The sequence below is a fragment of the Engystomops pustulosus genome, chromosome 4 (assembly GCF_040894005.1).
Source record: "Engystomops pustulosus chromosome 4, aEngPut4.maternal, whole genome shotgun sequence".
In the NCBI taxonomy this organism is placed as follows: Eukaryota; Metazoa; Chordata; class Amphibia; order Anura; family Leptodactylidae; genus Engystomops; species Engystomops pustulosus.
The window spans coordinates 193,849,754-193,869,535 of NC_092414.1; the positions used below are offsets into that span (position 1 = coordinate 193,849,754).

Genomic DNA, 19,782 nt, shown 5'->3' on the forward strand with positions numbered 1-19,782 from the left:
AGTGAGTGTTTTCTGTATATTGCAGTAAACACCCACCAGTAACACTGCTGTTGTTACATTTTTGATACCTGCCGGTGGCACTGTTGTTCAGATTTATGTTCAGTTCAGAACTTTTGTCTTTGTTCAGATCTTCGCTACACATGATGTCATCAGGGAGTGACATTCTGTCTCCATGACAGCATCGGGTCTTTGTAAGAACCAAGGCTGTATAGTTTCTGAGCATTTGTTACAATGAAGTCTGGGAAACCAGAATTTTGCCATCTTCCCCAAAAGATGGCAAAATGAAGGGTTTTTTTTTTTGTATAATAGGTTTTAATTTTTTTAAAATGTATTAAAACACGGCTAAACCAATATAAATTTCTCTGTAATTGTACTGACTCAAATAATAAAACAGATGTCATTTGTATTTGTCACAGGTGCCCCCGCGATCCCTGTTTCGGTTCGCGTGCACACTAGTGCCCCTGCATGTGCCAGCGGAGCCCAGTGGAACTTACCTCTCTCCAGCGGTGGTCTCTCTGGCTCCCGCAGGTCACCGCACGCGTCCCCATCCCCTAGGGTGCGCACGCTCCGGCTCGCAAAGATTTAAAGGGACAGCGCGCCGATAATTGGCACTGGCCTGCCATAAGTTCCTGCCCCTTCCTGTGACCCTTGCCAGATTTTCAAGCCATCCCCTGAAGAGAAAGCTCCCCTGTGTATCCCGCGTTCCTGTGTATCCTGAGTTCCGGTGTATCCTGCTGTCCCATGTCCCAGTCCGTTCCTGTATTCCTGATCCATGTGCCAGTCCATTCCTCTGTTCCTGATCCGTGTGCCAGTCCCTTGCTGTGTTCCTGATCCGTATGCCAGCTCCTGTGTTTCCTGAAGTGAGTCCTAGTGTTCCTTTCTGTGCTGTTCTCCCACTGTCACCCCCAGGTACAGACTGTCTCCTGCATTACTACCTTGGCAGCCACCGCGGGCTAGTCGCACCTGTGGAACGACCTGGTGGTACCCCACCGCAGCAAGACCATCCCGCTTTGCGGCGGGCTCTGGTGAAGACCAGGTGCCACTTTGACTCCAGTCCCAGATGTCAGCTAGTACCATCTCCTACGGCGGTCCAGAGGGTCCACAGACTCACAGTCCTGACAGTATTTCAAAGTAAAACATGTAAAAACTAAGCCTAAATCTGGTGCAAAAGCTTTTTTTTTTTACCAATTTTACTGCATTTGTGATTTTTTCCCACTTCCCAGTACAGAGCTTAGAATATTAAATACTGCCACTTTGAAATACAATTTGTTACACGGGAAACTTGAGTCGACATAGACTGTAATGAAGAATTAAAATGCTACCGGCCCTTCAATCAGTCTGTTGATTTCTTGTCCTGTGGAGAAGCCATGGGACAGAAGATGTCACATGTCCACATCACATGTCCTGCACCTGCCTGGGCAGGTCATGTGATCATCACAAAGTTTGGTTGTAGTTGGTTGGTTGCAGTGCATCCAGTATGATCAGTGTTGTGGTGAGATGTCATCTCAGTGGGGTAATGGCAGTTATACATCATTACTATGGTAACAGAGCAAGAAAGTCTCTAACATCATCAATGGGAGCAAAGCATAAGAGGGAGAAGTTACTGAGAACTAAAGGATCATGGGACTTGTAGTTTCCAGTGGCGGTTATCTTCATGATAACTTTAGAAAAACATTTTGTGAATCGTAAAATCGAACTAATTAAGCTCCATTATGTGACTAATGACATAGAATTTTATTATAATCATTTATTTATAGCATTATGGGTTTTTGTATCAGACGTTCATATTCCCGGAATACCCCTTTCAGAGTTGTTATTATCTATTTAATCCATAATTCCATGGTCATTGTAATTTATTAAAGTCAATAAATTTATACAGTTGGATTTACTGTAGTTAGAGTTGGATTTACATTTTTATTAATTCTATATAGGTTACTTTAGTTTATTCAACTACATCAACCATGCATGTTCCATATTCCTATGATGGGACGTTGGGTCAGTAGCAGCAGCCTTTCTTGCAAATATACTTCAATGCATCTGTGCAAGATTGATCATTCCATATTCCATAAACGGATTCAACACAATTCTCTTTTCCTCCCATATTGTTTGGCTCATTTTTCTTCCACCTATCGCTAAATAATAGAAAAACAAAACAATAAAAACTCACTTTCTATATTTCCCCTGTAACACATGCAATGACCAAGAGACCCACGGACTCTATACCATTATTTATAAGACCCTGCTGGAAACTATACATTTTGTCTGAAGGGATAGACTTATACATTAGACTTATCTTGACTCTACACTTACCAATGCCAAAATATGCTCACAACATTAATAGCTTTCAATACTTAGTCCTCCATTAGCCATGCCTACAGGTCCCTAAATGTATACAAAGTCCTGGAGAGAAGCGACAGGTCTGGTGGTTGGGGGAGACTTGGGATGAGACCTTTGATATAAATTAACTTGTGACCCCTGAAATGCTAAATCCACCTTTGTAAACAAGTTAACTAAATTGTTGTCTTACTACAGCCAGTAACACAGCTCAGACTCCTAGTGATCCTCTCTATCTATGGAATAATCCAGCGATAAACTCTAATAAGCTCCACCACAAGGTATAACAATTTCCATGTCCTCTCCCCATGGCTGTGTTATGGGTTTCAACCACTTTGGAATGAATTGCACCACACCCATCAGACTCCTGCAGCTCTTCTCCAATTTACTAATAGTAGACCCACTGTGACTGACAGAATGTCCCAGCGCTCACATTACTCCCTTGCTGTCCTGTCTAGATTTCAGAGTTCTAGTCCAATCACTCTGACATTACATAAGACGTCTTTCTGCCCTAGGTCCCTTGCTTTCTATAGTATTAATACTTAAAAAACTTGCTGTGTATCCTGTTATTCTAAATTCTCGTAATCTTGACCCTTTTCTTTTTTTCCGACTATCCTTTGCCTTGTGATTTTGTACTGCACTTGTCCTCTTGGTTCTGACTCAGGTCTGGTGGACTATTTCTCTCTGTTTGTACTGTGTTGTCTTTGTTTCCATATTGTGCGCTTCTGCATAGCCACAAAAGGGGTGAAGTGCGACACAATCCCCCAAAAAAGGCGCACATTCTTACGAAAATGAGCAGTGTGACCCTTAGTAAATGAGCCCCTTTGTCTCTTTCTGTGTTATTTTCTGTGTCATTTTCCAGAACAATTGGGTTCATAAATTGGAACACAATGGGGATTGTGGTGCAGGCTCAGGGCTTTTGTTAAATATAATGGATGCCAATTATGTTCTACGGCTGCAATCCTTTGGTACAGCAGCCATGATTGATAAATAGATTAGTAAAAATTGCAGCTGTCAACCTCTTAGATGTCATGGTAACAATTGTCCCATCAAAGAGTTCAGTGTAAAATACTTGTACTACGTGAGATACCTACTGAGGAGCTCACAGTGACACTGGAGGATGGTAAAGTACCAATGAAGAACCACTTGAGAAACAATCTATATTAAAATTAGTTCTTGTACCATAAAAAAATGGTTTGTTAACCCAAAAATTTATTGTGCTTCTCTAATGCACTTCCAAGCTATGGGCATGTGCTGTGCTACATATATACTGGGGGAATGTGCTTGGCTACATATAAACTGGGGGTTGTGCTGGGCAACATATATACTGAGGGCATGTTCTGGTCTACAAATATACTGGGTTTTGTGCTGGGCTAAAGATATATTGGGGAGGAGAGTGCTTGACTACATATATACTGGGGTGTGTGCTTGGCTAATTATATGCTGATGGACGCAGTTATATTTGTACAGTCATGGGCCGCACTGTCCTGTCCTGTATATGTGTGTACAATACAGTTGGTTATGCACTATGCACAGCATGTAAGCGCCCCAGTGCCATCAATGCTATGACTTTATCGCATCACGTCTTACTATATGACAAGAAGAAGGTATCATGGAAAAGGCAAGTCATTTTCTTTTTTTTTTTTTTTTGCATTGGAGACAAAAAAGAGGACACTTGAGAAGGAAGGGGACAGTTAGGTGTCAATACAACTATGGTAATGCTAAACATGGAAAGTCATGCAATCATGCAAAGTCCGACAGAAAACTGGCGCATATTTTTAAGGTGCTCCAAAAAAAGCGCTGCAGTCTATCAGGGCAGCGCCAGATTCATGCAGAACGGGTGCCAAAAATCGTGAATCTGGCCCCCCCTATGCACACTACACAGGCACATTGCACATAGTACACACTGCACCGTTCTTAGTAAATATGCCTTATTATATGTTTTTGTGTGTTTGAGGTGCAATATCCTGACTACAACCATAAGCAGGTTCTTACCATCTCTTCCGTTGTTTTATGCTGCAGAAGAGTTGCACCTTTTCTGACACATTTATTTCTAGCACCCTCCCAGGTTAAGCTATCATTAGAGATGTGGTAGCAAAAGAAACCTATTGGCTTCCATCCAGAGGGACACGTTATACAGTTAATCTCTAAATGTGAGAGAAGGAACAGAGTTATGAAGGGAGTAGGATAGTCCACAAAATACACCAAAAAGATTTACTACTGTAATAAATTATTTAAAAAAGAGAAAAGGAGATACATTACAATACTGCAAATTGGGATCAATTGAATTTTACAGGGTGTTTAATATCAGATTTGAGCATTCAAAGCATCATATTTTGATATAATGCAAGTACTTCCGCCCTCTGCAGTCAGTGGGAACAGGACGACATACAGCCGTTTTCCACAGACTACACACAAACGGGTTCAGTAGGCCTTTATAGTTACAGTAGGAAATGTAACTTTCATATACAGCTCCCACTGCAAATTTAACAATGGACGCCTATGGTTCAGAAGATAAAGCCATATGAAGTATTCCCCCTTTTTCCGTATAAAGGATGAAGGATTGTAAACCAAGTACACTGACATACTGGTGTGTGCCCCCTCTGGCAGGATCCACTGTTCTTTTCGTTTCTTTTGTCCTTATTTTTTACAAAACAAAGCTTGAAAAATAAACCAATAAACCTAAGGGGCTCCAGGCTTAATTAAAAGCTATGAAGCCCAGAGCCCTTCAGACTCATTTGCATAATTTTTAAAGCCTAAAATAAAGTTGGACAACCCCTTTAAATGTGACAGCAAGATGAAAATCATAATCTACTTGGCAATATGGCAGACATGATATACATGTAGATACAAATTTGTGAATTCTTACCCTGATTCTTCCAGCATGACACCTCCTGAGTCAATGCCAAATCTGTGGAGTTAATGAAGATTTGCAAGAAGACAGTTACAGCTTTGCCCTGTTATAGATGGAACATTGTCATGCCCATTTTTACTCCTCAGGCCAATGGCTATGTATCTCACTTCCTCTTCTGGTTCTATGATGCATCTAGTTTAGGGTTCATTCAGACGGCCGTCTGGGGGGACTTACATGCAGCCACAAATTTGCGGCCACATATACGTCCCCATAGATAGCAATGGCCGCCCCGCAGTGGTATGGTGCCACACATGGTGGTATGCCCGTCTGGCCGGCATACCACGTGTGAATGTCCCCTTAGATATATCAGTGGAAGGGCCAATTCTCAGTAAGGATCCAATGCACATAAAGGTCCAATTCCCTAATATGTTTTTTTCCTTTTTTTTCTTTCTTCTTTGAGATATTTTTTGGCGCAATTTTTGCGCCTTTTTGGGGACATTTTGAAATATCCGCCGGACATTTGTTTTTTGTCAGTAAGACACATTTATCTTCTATTCCAGATGTCCATTTTTTGCCGCAAAAAAACTCCAGACCAAACCATACTTAAGGAAAACTTAGAAAATGGAACTTAGAAATGACTTGCGACATTTGTGCAACATTTTTGTGACATTTATTAAAAAAAAATGCCTCAAAAAGAGATTTGGAAAAACAAACATTTAACACAAGGAAAAAGTGAGATTCATAAACTACCATGGAAGTAGACTGCAAAAACTATCCAAAACACACAGGGGGTCATTTACTAAGGGCCCGATTCGCATTTTCCCGATGTGTTACCCGAATATTTCCGACTTGCGCCGATTTTCCCTGTATTGCCCCGGGATTTTGGCGCACGCGATCGGATTGTGGCGCATCGGCGCTGGCATGCACGCGACGGAAATCGGGGGGCGTGGCCGAACGAAAACCCGATGGATTCGGAAAAACCGCAGCATTTAAAACAAAAAAATGGTCGCACGGGCCATACTCACATGCACCAGGAAGAGATCAGTGAACTCCGACGCAACTCGGCGGACCTCGGCGCAGCAGCGACACCTGGTGGACATCGGGCGCAGGACCTTCATGAATCGCCGGGAGACCCGAACACTCGTCCGAGAAGCCGCCCCTGGAACGCGAATGGACCTGGTAAGTAAATGTGCCCCACAGAGATAAGATAAATGACCCCCATTGTGTAGGAAACAGAACCACAAGGGTAATACAAAAATCATGGTTCTACCTGCTATTGGGACCAAGATATGAGCAACTGCACTGAGGTTCTCAGGCAAAAAGTTTCACATGAAACTTTGGAAGTGATTTTTTTTACAGGTAAACAGATGAGTTTTAACATAAAGGAGGGAATTCTAGAGAAGATATTTCATCCCCTACCTGATGTTGCTGCTAGTAAAGGGGGGATAAAGCTCCCCAAACCCCTTAGATGCTGAAGTCAATAAAAACCACAACACCATTAATAAATAAATACAAAAAAAAAAATTGAGTTGGCAGTTTTTGGTCATAAAATATATAATAATAAAGAAAATATTGTAATAAAGTCACTGAAAAGAATTCATACACCGGAAAAAACAAGCCTTTAAAGGAAACCTACCACTTCATTTTGATTTACCTCTCCGAGGTAGCTTCGGCGCTTGCGCCGCCATGCGCGCGTGACGCCTCCGGCACTCCGTATGGAGGCGCGCGCGCGCACGGCCGCGCGCAGCGCCGAAGCTACCTCGGAGAGGTAAATCAAAATGTGTTTAAACCGCAATATAGCGGTTTAAAACACTCGCTAAGATAAGCTCCGGCACCAGCTCACCCTGAGCTGGTGCCCGGTGTTTACATCTCATACCTACCATCAGAAGTGGTAGGTTTCCTTTAACTTGCACTCTTGATGGAAAATGAAAAGTTATGTCTTTTGGAATTATGTGAGCCAAAAACACGAAAAGTCATCTAATTGTACAAAATGATCTTATGATCCTAACCTAACAGGAGGTACATAATGGAGCACATTTACTCACCCGGTCCGGAGGAGTTCCTGAAAGTGCATTGTCCGACGACAATGCACTGTGCCGCGATTCAATAAGATCGTGCCCCCTGATATCCATGTGTCGCTTCCCCGATCAGGTCCACCGGAGCGGACACAATTTTTAACTTAAATCCTGCGGTTTGTCTGAATCTGTTGGATTGTCTGACGGCCCGCCCCCCAATTTGAGTCGCATGAAGGTCGACGCGATTGCGCCAAAAATCCGGTCACGTGCGACATAATCGCCTGTAAATACCTGTCCCAGTGGCGCAATCCCCGAAAATGTCAGAAAACCCAATGGAAATGTGATCTGTGGACCCTTGGTAAATAAGCACGAAAAAACTATTGATAGGTAATTGGTACCAAAAAAAATGATGCTATTTAAAATATAGATCATCCCACAAAAAACTAACCCTGGAAAAATATAGAAGGCATGGCTTTCAAAATGCAACAGTGAGAATTTTTTTATTAAAATGTTGTATTTTGCAGAATAAAATTGACTTTTGGCTTCCAAAAGATGCAATAAACTGCGGGAAGATGCCGGGGATCTGGAAGTTCAAGCTGTATTTATTGGGACTATGCTTTACGGAAACATATCGGTTCCTTCATTAGATCCAAAATTATATAACCAGTTTATCGCAGATAAAAATAACTTAGTACACAGCATATGTAATTTAGATAACTCACAGTATTTTAAGAGGAGACTTGCGATGACAACCCAAATGAATAACATGATACCGAGAAAGATCAGGGCTGCTGCTGTTTTCTTGGTGAATAACATTTCTGAAACAGACAAGACGATCATAACAAAATAGTGTTATTATAATTTTAATATATAAAGTCTAATTTTATTATATAAAAAAAATCCTTAAAACTGGTACCGTTACATCTTAGCCCAAAAGGTTTTATCTGGATATTGATCACTTATCCATATGTTGGTTTTGGTTCACACTAAGAAAGCCCAACAATCCAATGTTCATGGTACCCTTTGTGCAGGACCTACCTGAAAGAACGGAGGAAGGATCAAATGTTCTCTGTGTAGTATCTGGGTCAGGTAGCTCCAGGTTATCTCTCAAAATTGAAGCTAGGCTAAAACATCTCCTCTAGCAATAAGGTACCTAGGGCCTTTACTCATGACACACCTGTAGGGGTGGGAGCCAGGTAGCTCGGATGTGCCAGTTGTTAAATTTACAGCCCCCCCTATGGTAACATGTAGGTTATTATGCCAGCTCCAACCTCTCACTAGTGACAGTGGGGCACAGGAGTTTTCATCACACCTCTGCTGCAACCCCAGAGAGAAGAGGGCACCAAGAAAAAAGAATGTATACGGATGAATAATGCATTATCTTTTTTTTTTATTTTTCATTATTGGCTACTGTGGGGCAGACACTATGTTATAATTTTAGCTACTGTGGAGCGGCATTGTGACCATTAGCTACTGGGGCAGGCACAGTGACTTTTGGCTACTGGGGCAGGAACTGCAACTACTGGGTACTGGGAGCAGGTGCTGTGACTATTGGCTATTATGTCTTTTGGAATTATGTGAGCGAAAAACACGAAAAGTCATCTAATTGTACAAAATGATCTTACGATCCTATCCTAACATAATGGGGCACATTTACTTACCCGGTCCGGAGGAGTTCCTGAAAGTGCATTGTCCGACGACAATGCACTGTGCCGCGATTCAATAAGATTGTGCCACCGATATCCTGCATGTGTCGCTTCCCCGATCAGGTCCACCGGAGCGGACACAATTTTTAAGTTAAATCCTGCGGTTTGTCTGAATCTGTTGGATTGTCTGACGGCCCGCCCCCCAATTTGAGTCGCATGAAGGTCGACGCGATTGCGCCAAAAATCCGGTCACGTGCGACATAATCGCCTGTAAATACCTGTCCCAGCGGCTACTGGGAGAAGGTGCTGTAACTATTGGCTACTGGGAGAAGGTGCTGTAACTATTGGCTACTGGGAGCAGGTACTGCAACTATTGGCTACTGGGAACAGGTGACTGTGACTATTGGATATTGGGAGCAGGTGCTGCGACTGGCTACTGGGAGAAGGTGCTGTCACTATTGGCTACAGGGAGCAGGTACTGCGACTATTGGCTACAGGGAGCAGGTGCTGCGACTATTGGCTACTGGGAGCAGGTGGCTGTGACTATTGGCTACTGGGAGCAGGTGGCTGTGACTATTGGCTACTGGGAGCAGGTGCTGCAACTATTGGCTACTGGGAGCAGGTGCTGCGACTATTGGCTACAGGGAGCAGGTACTGCGACTATTGGCTACTGGGAGCAGGTGCTGCGACTATTGGCTACTGGGAGCAGGCGCTGCGACTATTGGCTACTGGGAGCAGGTACTGCGACTATTCTCTACAAGGGGAGGGAATTTATTTTAAATTCTAGACTAGAAGTCTAATTAAATTGCTTTATATACATAAAGGTTGAATTAAATATTATATGTATACATAGTTATTGGGCATGACCAACTTCTTGTATGCAAAATAGGGTACCTGTTGTTAAAAATGGGCCAGCCAGCAAGAAGACTGGATAATGAAACACTTGGATGACTTATGGTACGTATAACCATACAACTAGAGGATATAGAATGTGCTGTTTTGTGTTGCTTACTAAACTGAAACTTAGTTGACAACAGACTTGAGTGAAACCTACTATTACAGCTCCAGATTATGGTTTCCTTAATTTCCTTTATGAGGAAGTGGTAGTTTGAGACTTTGCTGCTGTAATTCGCTCTCAGCACAATCTATTACCACTGTCTGCCCGCATCCTCCACATTAAAGTGACAGACTGGAAGAGAAGCTGCCGGCGAAGAGAGGATGGGCTATTATCATTATTACAATAATATTATTGTTATTTTATAAAGTTTATTTTTTACCTTTTAAACTTAAATTTATGTTTTTATTCATTTCAATCTACATATTCAAAATGGGCAGAGCATCATTTGCATGCAATATACAATGCATAGGCATACACAGGAGCCGTCCATTTAAAGGGGTTTAAATACCTCCACCGGACCCCTCGCCACTCCATGAGACTAATGGAGCAGACGGCCGCGCATGACCATTCTGCTCCTTTAATCTCTATGGAGTTGATGGAAATTGCCAAGTGCGGCGCTCAACAATCTCTGTCGGCTCCATGCAGATTAATGAAGCAGAAAGGTCATGCGCGGCTATCTGCTCCATTAGTCTCATGGAGTTAGCACTGAGACCCCCACTAGTCAGCAAGTTAGGCCCTATCCCATTTAGAGGGCCTAACTTTAGTTCATGGGAAAACCCCTTTAAGTTGGATGGAAGGAATGTTACACCTACCCCTCCTCCTGTTTGTCAGCGCTGTGCCCCAACCCTCCTTTTTGAGATGTATTTGAATGGATATAGCAGTGGTAAAGTGTCTGTGTACACTTATCCCCACTACACAAGAGGTATATAGTTTCTTCCGTTTACAATACAATGGGGCACATTTACTAAGAACATTGCAGTGTGTACTTTGTGTAGTGTCCTGTGTGGTGTGCAGGGGGCGCCAGATTCAGGATTTCTGGTGCACGTTCTTCATGAATCTGGTGCCCCTCCACTGCCCAGACAGAGTCTCCACTGTTTTTCGGTGCACCTATATAGGGCGTGCAACACACTTCTGTTGGACTTTGCATGATAAATCTGGCGCTGGGTCCGACTGAGCCCCGGAACGTCCCCTTCAGTGCAGAAATTTGTGTTGCGTGAAGAATAGTGAAGCTGCAACACAAATGTGGCGCAGACACTTCTTAACCCCTTAAGGACGCAGGGTTTTTCGGCTGATTTCTCGCTCTCCAACTTCAAAAATCCATAACTTTTTCATTTTTACGTGTACAGACCTGTGTGAGGGCTTATTTTGTGCATAACAAATTTTACATTCCCGTGATGTTATTTATTTTAACATGCCGTGTACTGCGAAGCTGAAAAAAAATTCCAAATGTGGAAAAATTGAAAAAAAACCGCACGTGCGTCACGTTCTTGTGGGCTCAGTTTTTACGACTTTCACTCTTCGCTCCAAATAACATACCTAATTTATTCTTTGGTTCGGTGCGATCGCGGTGATACCAAATTTATACAGGTTTTATTGTGTTTTAATACATTTTCAAAAATTAAACGAATGTGTACAAAAAAGAAAAAAAAATTTTTGCCATCTTCTGACACTAATAACTTTTTCATACTTTGGTGCACGGAGATGTGTGAGGGGTCATTTTTTGCGAAATGAGGCGACGTTTTCATTGCTACCATTTTGAGGTCTGTGCGACATTTTGATCATTTTTTATTTCATCTTTTATGTTATGTAAAAAGGTGTAAAAGTCGCATTTCGGACATTTGGGCGCCATTTCCCGCCTCGGAGGTCACCGCCGGCCGTAACCGTTTTTATATTTTGATAGATCGGGCATTTTGGGACGCGGCGATACCTAATATGTCTGTGATTTTTACTGTTTGTTATGTTTTATATCCGTTCTAGGGAAAGGGGGGTGATTTGAACTTTTAATATTTTATAAAATTTTTTTATTTTTTAAATTTTTTTTTTAATTTCTTTTTTCACTATTTTTTAGACCATCTAGGGTACATTAACCCTAGATGGTCAGATCGCTCCTACCATATACTGCAATACTACAGTATTGCAATATATGGCATTTTTGCAGGTCATACATTACAATGAGCCACTGGCTCATTGTAACGAACCTGCATAAACCATGTAGCCTCGTGTCAAAAGAAGACCCGAGGCTACCATGGTAACCGATGTTTTAAAACGCTGTCGGCGACTTTGCCGGCGACGTTTAGAGGGTTAATAGCCGCGATCGGTGCAAGCACCGACCGCGGTTATTAGCGGTGGGGGTTTTGTGCAAAATGCAAAAACCCCCACCTCTGTATGAAGAGGACTCAGCCCGTGAGCCCTCTTCATACATCCCTTATCCCTTATAGCGTTAAGGGGTTAAATACCTGTGCAAGCAGTTTGCACTAAAAAGAATGTGCAAAGTCCGACAGAAAACTGGCGCAAGGACCTAAGTAAATGTGTCCCATTGTGTGCACAATGAACGCAAGGAAGAGACTTGCAGTATACAGCGGACCCTGAGCTTCACCTGGGGGTAGTGATTGTATTGTATTCCTCATAAAATAACAATTACAGACTATTTTTCTGGAGTGTCTCCATTTGCCAGTGCAATATTCAATGTAAAGTAATAGTAGACAGGAAAATGTGTATCCCTTCTATCGGTATTACCATCAGCCGGTTGGTTTATATTTACCCTTTTTCTTGGATCTGGTTGATCCGCCTTTTCTATTGAAGTCATTCATATTCACATACATCTCCTCAATGGTGTCTTCTGGAAGTAAAAGATATAAGGTAAGGGAAATATCAGATAGGTACAAAGGTTTTGGTTGTTTTGTGACCTATGTGAGATGGACATGATAGGAGAAATAGAGGCTACCAGTAGAATAAGGTGAGCGTACGAGACATGATGGATAGGTATAGCTTTCACCGACTTTTTCCGTTTTGTGTCGCATTTAACTTAATGGGCACCGGCTTTCACGCGACACAAATGCGAGACCACGTGCGGGATTTAACATTTCAAATTGTGTCGCAAGACATGCACTTACATGCACCGGGAAGAAGATGGTGAACTCTAGCGGACCTCAGCGGGGAAGTGACACATGCAGGATATCAGGCGCACGATCTTAGTGTTATCGTGGCAGCTCCGAATCCTCGTCGGACAACGCACCTCAGGGATCGCGACAGGTCGGATAAGTAAATGTTCCCCAATTTCTTACAGACGGACCCCTCCGCCCACTGTGACCTCTGGTGAAGTCTCTAGATGTTACCACTATAGTCTCAGACTGTAATGATCAGCTATAAGGTGTCTCCAATGAAGCTTTATTGATAATCCTTGGCCCCATTACAGAAAAAATTTTGTTACTGGGGCAAAAGAAATTTTGTCTGGATCTACAGTTTCTACTTATATACAAATTCAACTTAAGAACAATCCTATGGACCCTATCTTGTAGGTAACCCGGGGACTGCCGGTATATATATTGTATTGCTCCTGTGTTACATTACCTGAAAGCTTATTGACTCCTATCATTTCCAGCTCCTCATTGTCTGATATACATTCTCTTTCAGTATGAAACAGATTGAACTTAGAAATATTGTTTTTATTACGGCTCAATTTGCAACCTTTATTAAAGGGGTTTTCCCATTTCACCAAATAACCACGGTGCAGGGAAGCTACTTCGGATATAAAGATTAATAAAGTGTTTAAATGCCTTAAAACCGTTTAACAACATAATGAAGATAAGCGCTAGAGCTGGTGCTGGTGCACGGCATTTGCTGCTTAGAAGCCCTATCGGAAGTGGTAGGTTTCCTTTAATAAAAACACTATTCCTAAATGCATCCAAAGGTGTGCTCAATCTGTTTTCCACTGAATATAGGTGGAAGGATTGCGATATTGAGCATCTGTGATTACCAAAATCTGTGGTATATCACTACGTTATAGTCACTTTCAAGTGACTTTTGGCACATAGAAATCATCCACCTTTTCTCCCATTTGCCCGGTCTTTCCAAAAGAATATGCAATCCAAGAGGGGGTATACTACAGATAGAAATCATCCACCCCTTCTCCCATTTGCTCCGTCTTTATGAAATATGAGTATGAAACCCAAGAGACTGATACCACAATCATTAGATTTTACAGATGCCTCTATTATGTGTATCCCCAGGCATGGTACCAACCAGGGGCTTGTGCTGAGGTTTCAATACCTGTTGTCAATATATAAATCCCACCTCTTATTACAGTAGAATCAGGGCAGTGCATAGGTAGGATAATCACACATTCACATAATATTATATATTATAAATATTTACTAGCGGTTACATATAATTTACCTCTCCTCATTGTACGGTCCTGAATATCCATTTCTTGTTATTCTCAGAGAGCGCCGTCCTTTCTAGTTGTTCTACTCCTTGGTCAGCATCGAAATCTCACGTATGTGCATATATGTTGATTTATGTCATCATAATGTGGGATATCAAAAAAAAAGAGAAGTAAGAAAAGTTCTCCAAATTGCGGAGAACAAATTCCAGAGAAAAACATTCAGTACCACAGGGGTGGTGTCCACATGACATTTTATAATTGTCATGTTTTTTTTTAATCTTATATATATTGTACATCCAGTAAAGTATTTTTTACACCGATAAATAGCTCTTGTCATGCTAGATAACCTGCTCTACTCATTTGCCATTTGTGTTCTGTGTAGCCCATTAGATCAAGGGAGCTGCCTTACAAGGTAAGTAAAAGTCATGGTTTACTTTATCCCATCCTATAAAACTTATTTGCACATTTTCCCAGAATCCCCTAGTGGAGCGTCCATGGCTATAAGTCTCCACATGCCTACATGGCGGCCCTAATTGGCAATGTCTCCGTAAGGAGAACTCTTATTTCCTGACCCTAGCCCATTAGATTAGAATTTAGAATATCTGGTGGCCGTCTGCACAACATATATTTCTATGCCAGGTTCCGATTTAGATAGATTTGTCCAATTAATTAGAAAACGTTCCGCTTGAATGGACGCTAATTGTAGCGGGTGCGCAGGTGCAGGGATAACACACCCCGCATCAGCTCTCTCCGCCGTCAGCCGAGCAACCAATCACGTGGGAAGAGGGAAATAGTTGCAATTGCTCACGATCCACTAGTACTTGTGATTATTTCAGGGCTTCTAGGCATCAAGAAGTAAAACTCATGTCGGGCTCACTTGGTCTGTATCATATGCTTGATGCTCTATTGTACTTGGATTTTTCCCTCTGTTATTTGCTGTGTTGATCCAGTTAGTAAGGGGTGTAGGGGAGTACAATGACATCCTTTACTATAAGTAGACTATATCTAGTCAGATGTAACTGATTGTAACTCTAATTATACATTTCGGCAGTGATTTATTATACATGCATCCTACCCCAGAATATAAATATTTTGCTTGTGAAAGTATGCTGGCTGCAGTGAGTGCCCATTTTGCTGACTGTAGGGATTGCCCACTCCCCGCCCCCAATCAGGCTCATTTGTGCCCTCTTGGAACTGGGGGTTTACTAGCAAGTGGGATTATTTCAGGACATTGTCAGGCTTCAGGGGTAGTGAACTCCCTAGACCACCACGACGATGATATAAGCCGACACCTGGGATCGGAATCTAAGTGGCACCTGGTCTTCAACAGAGCCTGCCCCAAAGCGGGTTGGACTTGCTGCAGCATGATCCCTCCAGGTCGTTGCATGGGTGCGACTTTGTCCGCGGTGGCAGCCAAGGCGAGGTGCACAGACGTTAGGCAGGATGGTACTCGGGGACAGGCAGGAGGTCAGGACAGGAAGCACGGAATCGGGGAACGGAGCAACAGGTCAGGGCAGACGGAACAGGATCAGAGTCAAATACGGGGTCACAACAGGAAATCACACAAAGGACTAGGCATTAGGGAATACGTTTTTTTCAATGGGACTAAGCACGAAGATCCGTCAGGGAATGCTGGGAGAGGCCGGCTTTTAACTATTTCCCAGCTTCTCCTCTCACATTAATTATGCACTGCACCAGAGAATGATGTAATCACTGTGATATCCCTGACAGACAGAAGTAATAAATCGCTGGACCACCCCCCAGCTGCTGTGTATGAGTCATCCAGCTCAGTTTGATTAGTTCTGTCTGCACAGTTCAGGAAGCTCCATGTTTATGTAGTCATCCAGCTTTCCCAAGGTCCTAAATTTTATAATTGTTTTTTCACCAAAAACATTCAGCTCAGAGATAACAAGATATGTGTCTGCTTCAGTGTAGCTACAGCATTCTCAAGGCATGTTTGCTTCATAATGCATCAAATCAAATGGTAGGGATTATTTCAGGGCTTGCACCCGGTTTTGGTTCCAGGTCCGGAAAATAAAACTAATGACTTGCTTTATAGATTACATCTTAAAATCACAAATAGCGTGTACTGCTACCCCAAGCGCTTACACGTTTTGGGCAAAAAGAAATCGGATGTCCTTAATCATAGCATTGAAAGTCCATTAATCAGAACCCGGCTGGTGGAGACTGGTCGACAACCTGCGGGAGTTTTTCCTTTGGAAGTATTCTTCAACGCAGCATTTTCTGATAAATGTCCTTGGGATGCTATATCTTTCTATTCTGGGTCTGTTCTTGAATTTTAATGCACAAAAATCTTTTAGTGATTATTGTCAGAACTCACAAATTGTACTGATGGATCCTGATCCTGATCAGGATTCTTGCTAGAAAACCACACCCAGAGCTGCCTGTGATTGACAGCTCCATTTCTGATCCTGGGAAAGCTGGGTATGTCTCTGTAATTGAGGAAACAAAAAAGGGGTAAGGATCGGCACTCCAGGCTTTCTAAAACATAGTTCTTCTTTATTCAAACTCCATTAAAATCCATAAAGAGGTCATAGTGCATAGTCCATAGACCTACGCGTTTCGAACATTAACATTAGTTCTTACTCATGGTCTGAGAAACATTAGCAAGGAACTGCATTTAAAAAAGGATACAACAGGTGGAACTAACTACATTAATTAGCACATGCGCATGGTAGAATAGCTGAGCATGTTGTTATGTGAACATGGAAACAAGATGTTAACTGTTAGTAAATATGTTGCAATACATTCAAAATATATACAAATTGTAGTGCATATAGTAGGCGACGTCACATAATACATTAATAAAGATACATTGTGTCCGTTTTGTTATTAAGACCGCTAGGCATGCGTGTGTCTAACTGAAGGATCCACAGCATTTCTCGATTGCGGAGTTTATGGGTACGATCTCCGCCTCTACTAGGGGCGGTAACTCTTTCTATGCCAGTAACTAATAGGTTCGAGAGGTCCCCGTCATGTCTCTCCAAAAAATGTTTGGATAGACTAGATATATTTTTGTCAGTCAAACGTATTTTGGAGCCATCTGTCATATGTTCTGCAATCCTTTTCTTTAAAGGGCGGATTGTACTGCCCACGTAGTGGAGATTGCATTGTGTGCATTCCGCTAAATACACTACATATTTTGTGTTGCAGTTAATGAATGATTTTATACTCCATTCTCTGCTAGCAGTAATGTTACAAAATGTAGTTGTATTGCGCATATGGCTACAGCAGTTGCATCTATTGCCCCCACATCTGTAAGAGCCTTTAACAGAAAGCCATGTACAATGACCTCTATTGTGCTGTGAAACGTATGTTGAGGGGGAGACTGCGTTGCCGATTGTGCGAGCCCTACGTGATATGAACTGACATCCATTATTCAAGATTTGTTTTAATTTACTGTCTGCTGTTAACATAGGTAAGTATTTCTTAATTATGGCCACTATTTGTTCAAATTCATTACTGTATGTGGTAGAAAAAACCACCTCAGCATGGGCATTAGACTTATGTCGGCTATCAGATAGTAGGGATCGTCTCGTTTTGGTTTTAGCTATATTTATAGCTCTTTGTATGACAGATTTGTGATATCCTCTTTCAATCAGTCTCGTGGCTATAACATCACATTCTCGAGAAAAGGACTCCTCTGTGCTGCAACTCCTGCGAGCACGAATGAATTCGCCTACTGGCAAATTCCTTACCACATGACGGGGATGACAGCTAGAGGCTTGTAGCACCGAATTGCCACTGGTACTTTTACGGTATAGTTCTGTCTGTATAGATTGTGTTTTTAAATTACCTATCAACATGACATCTAAATATGGAATTTTATGTCGATTGGTTTCATAGGTGAATGATAGGTTACAGTTGTTATCATTGATGTACCGTATAAACTCGATGACGTCCTGCTCACATCCGTCCCATATGAGCAGGGCGTCATCTATATATCTTCCATACCAGTGTATATTGTTAATGAAAGAGTTAGTAATATTATACAGGTAGTTGCGTTCCCACCAGGCTACATAAATGTTAGCCAATGATGGCGAAAAACAAGACCCCATCGGGCACCCCTGGATCTGCACATAAAAGGTATTGTTAAACGAGAAAAAATTGTTGGTGAGTAATATGTGGGTTACTGCAAGAATGTATTGTTGTAACTCATAAGAATAATCAGTAAAAAGACTCATATGTTGTTCTAGAGCTATTAATGCTTTGTCATGCGGTATATTAGTGTATAGTGAGACTATATCACATGTGATCCACAGGAAACTCTCTCTCCATTCTAATTTTTCCATAATTTGCAATACTTGTTTGGTATCTTGTATGTAGCCCGGTAATGCTTTTACCATGGGCTGCAGATAAGAGTCTAGCCACCCACTAAGTCGTTCCAAAAGAGAATTAACTCCAGAAATAATGGGGCGTAAAGGTGGGGGAAAAATATTTTTGTGTGTTTTGGGAAACGCATGAAAAATAGGGCACATTGGGAAATCTGGAACCAAAAAAGAAGCCTCTTTTTCTGTGTGCAGACCCAGGGATAACCCCCACTGTATGTTTGATATTACCCTTTGTTTGATGTCATTGGTGGGGTCACTGGTTAATGTTTTGTATACCATAGTATCACTTAGCATAAACATTATACATTTTTCGTAAAGGCCACTGTCCATAACAACAATAGAGCCGCCTTTATCTGCCATACGAACGGTTATGTTCCCATTATTCTGAAGCTCCTTCAATGCCCTCTCTTGTGCCTTGGACATATTGCGTTGTAAATGTTGATGTTTTTTGTTAAGTTCTTATAGATCCCTTTCCACCAGTGTTTGAAACATGTCCATTTCATTTGTTCTGGACCCTATAGGGTAAAATTTGATATTCTTGATGGGTATTGGAAGCACATTATCTTTTTTGATGATTCTACTTTCGTCTGACAGTTGCTGTAAATTATAAATTACACATTGGTCCCGAAAAGTATGGTCTTTAAATTCATTATATATATCCTGGTGAGCATTAATAGCTCTAGAACAACATATGAGTCTTTTTACTGATTATTCTTATGAGTTACAACAATACATTCTTGCAGTAACCCACATATTACTCACCAACAATTTTTTCTCGTTTAACAATACCTTTTATGTGCAGATCCAGGGGTGCCCGATGGGGTCTTGTTTTTCGCCATCATTGGCTAACATTTATGTAGCCTGGTGGGAACGCAACTACCTGTATAATATTACTAACTCTTTCATTAACAATATACACTGGTATGGAAGATATATAGATGACGCCCTGCTCATATGGGACGGATGTGAGCAGGACGTCATCGAGTTTATACGGTACATCAATGATAACAACTGTAACCTATCATTCACCTATGAAACCAATCGACATAAAATTCCATATTTAGATGTCATGTTGATAGGTAATTTAAAAACACAATCTATACAGACAGAACTATACCGTAAAAGTACCAGTGGCAATTCGGTGCTACAAGCCTCTAGCTGTCATCCCCGTCATGTGGTAAGGAATTTGCCAGTAGGCGAATTCATTCGTGCTCGCAGGAGTTGCAGCACAGAGGAGTCCTTTTCTCGAGAATGTGATGTTATAACCACGAGACTGATTGAAAGAGGATATCACAAATC

At 41.8% G+C, this 19,782-nt stretch overlaps 1 protein-coding gene across 1 annotated transcript; it reads right to left on the reverse strand.

The window, feature by feature from the left end:
* Positions 1-4,028: 4,028 nt before the first annotated feature.
* Positions 4,029-14,235, reverse strand: LOC140128515 (C-type lectin domain family 2 member H-like). The gene is made up of 6 exons (XM_072150213.1): positions 14,143-14,235; positions 12,509-12,586; positions 7,926-8,021; positions 5,204-5,245; positions 4,330-4,481; positions 4,029-4,055 (listed from the first exon to the last, which is right to left on the reverse strand). The coding sequence occupies exons 1-6, from the start codon at positions 14,171-14,173 to the stop codon at positions 4,029-4,031; spliced, it is 426 nt and encodes a 141-aa protein (XP_072006314.1). The 5' UTR covers positions 14,174-14,235.
* Between the last annotated feature and the right edge of the window lie 5,547 nt (positions 14,236-19,782).

Bases quoted from the DNA above. Each gene is read 5' to 3' on its own strand.
- LOC140128515 (XM_072150213.1), bottom strand. From the start codon at position 14,173: ATGGATATTCAGGACCGTACAATGAGGAGAG. The intron at 5,246-7,925 runs GTGAGTTATCTA...TTAACTCCACAG, and splicing joins AAGTCTCCTCTTAAAATACT to ATTTGGCATTGACTCAGGAG. The intron at 4,056-4,329 runs GTAAGAACCTGC...TTCCATGTTTAG, and splicing joins ATAAAACAACGGAAGAGATG to CATTACCATAGTTGTATTGA.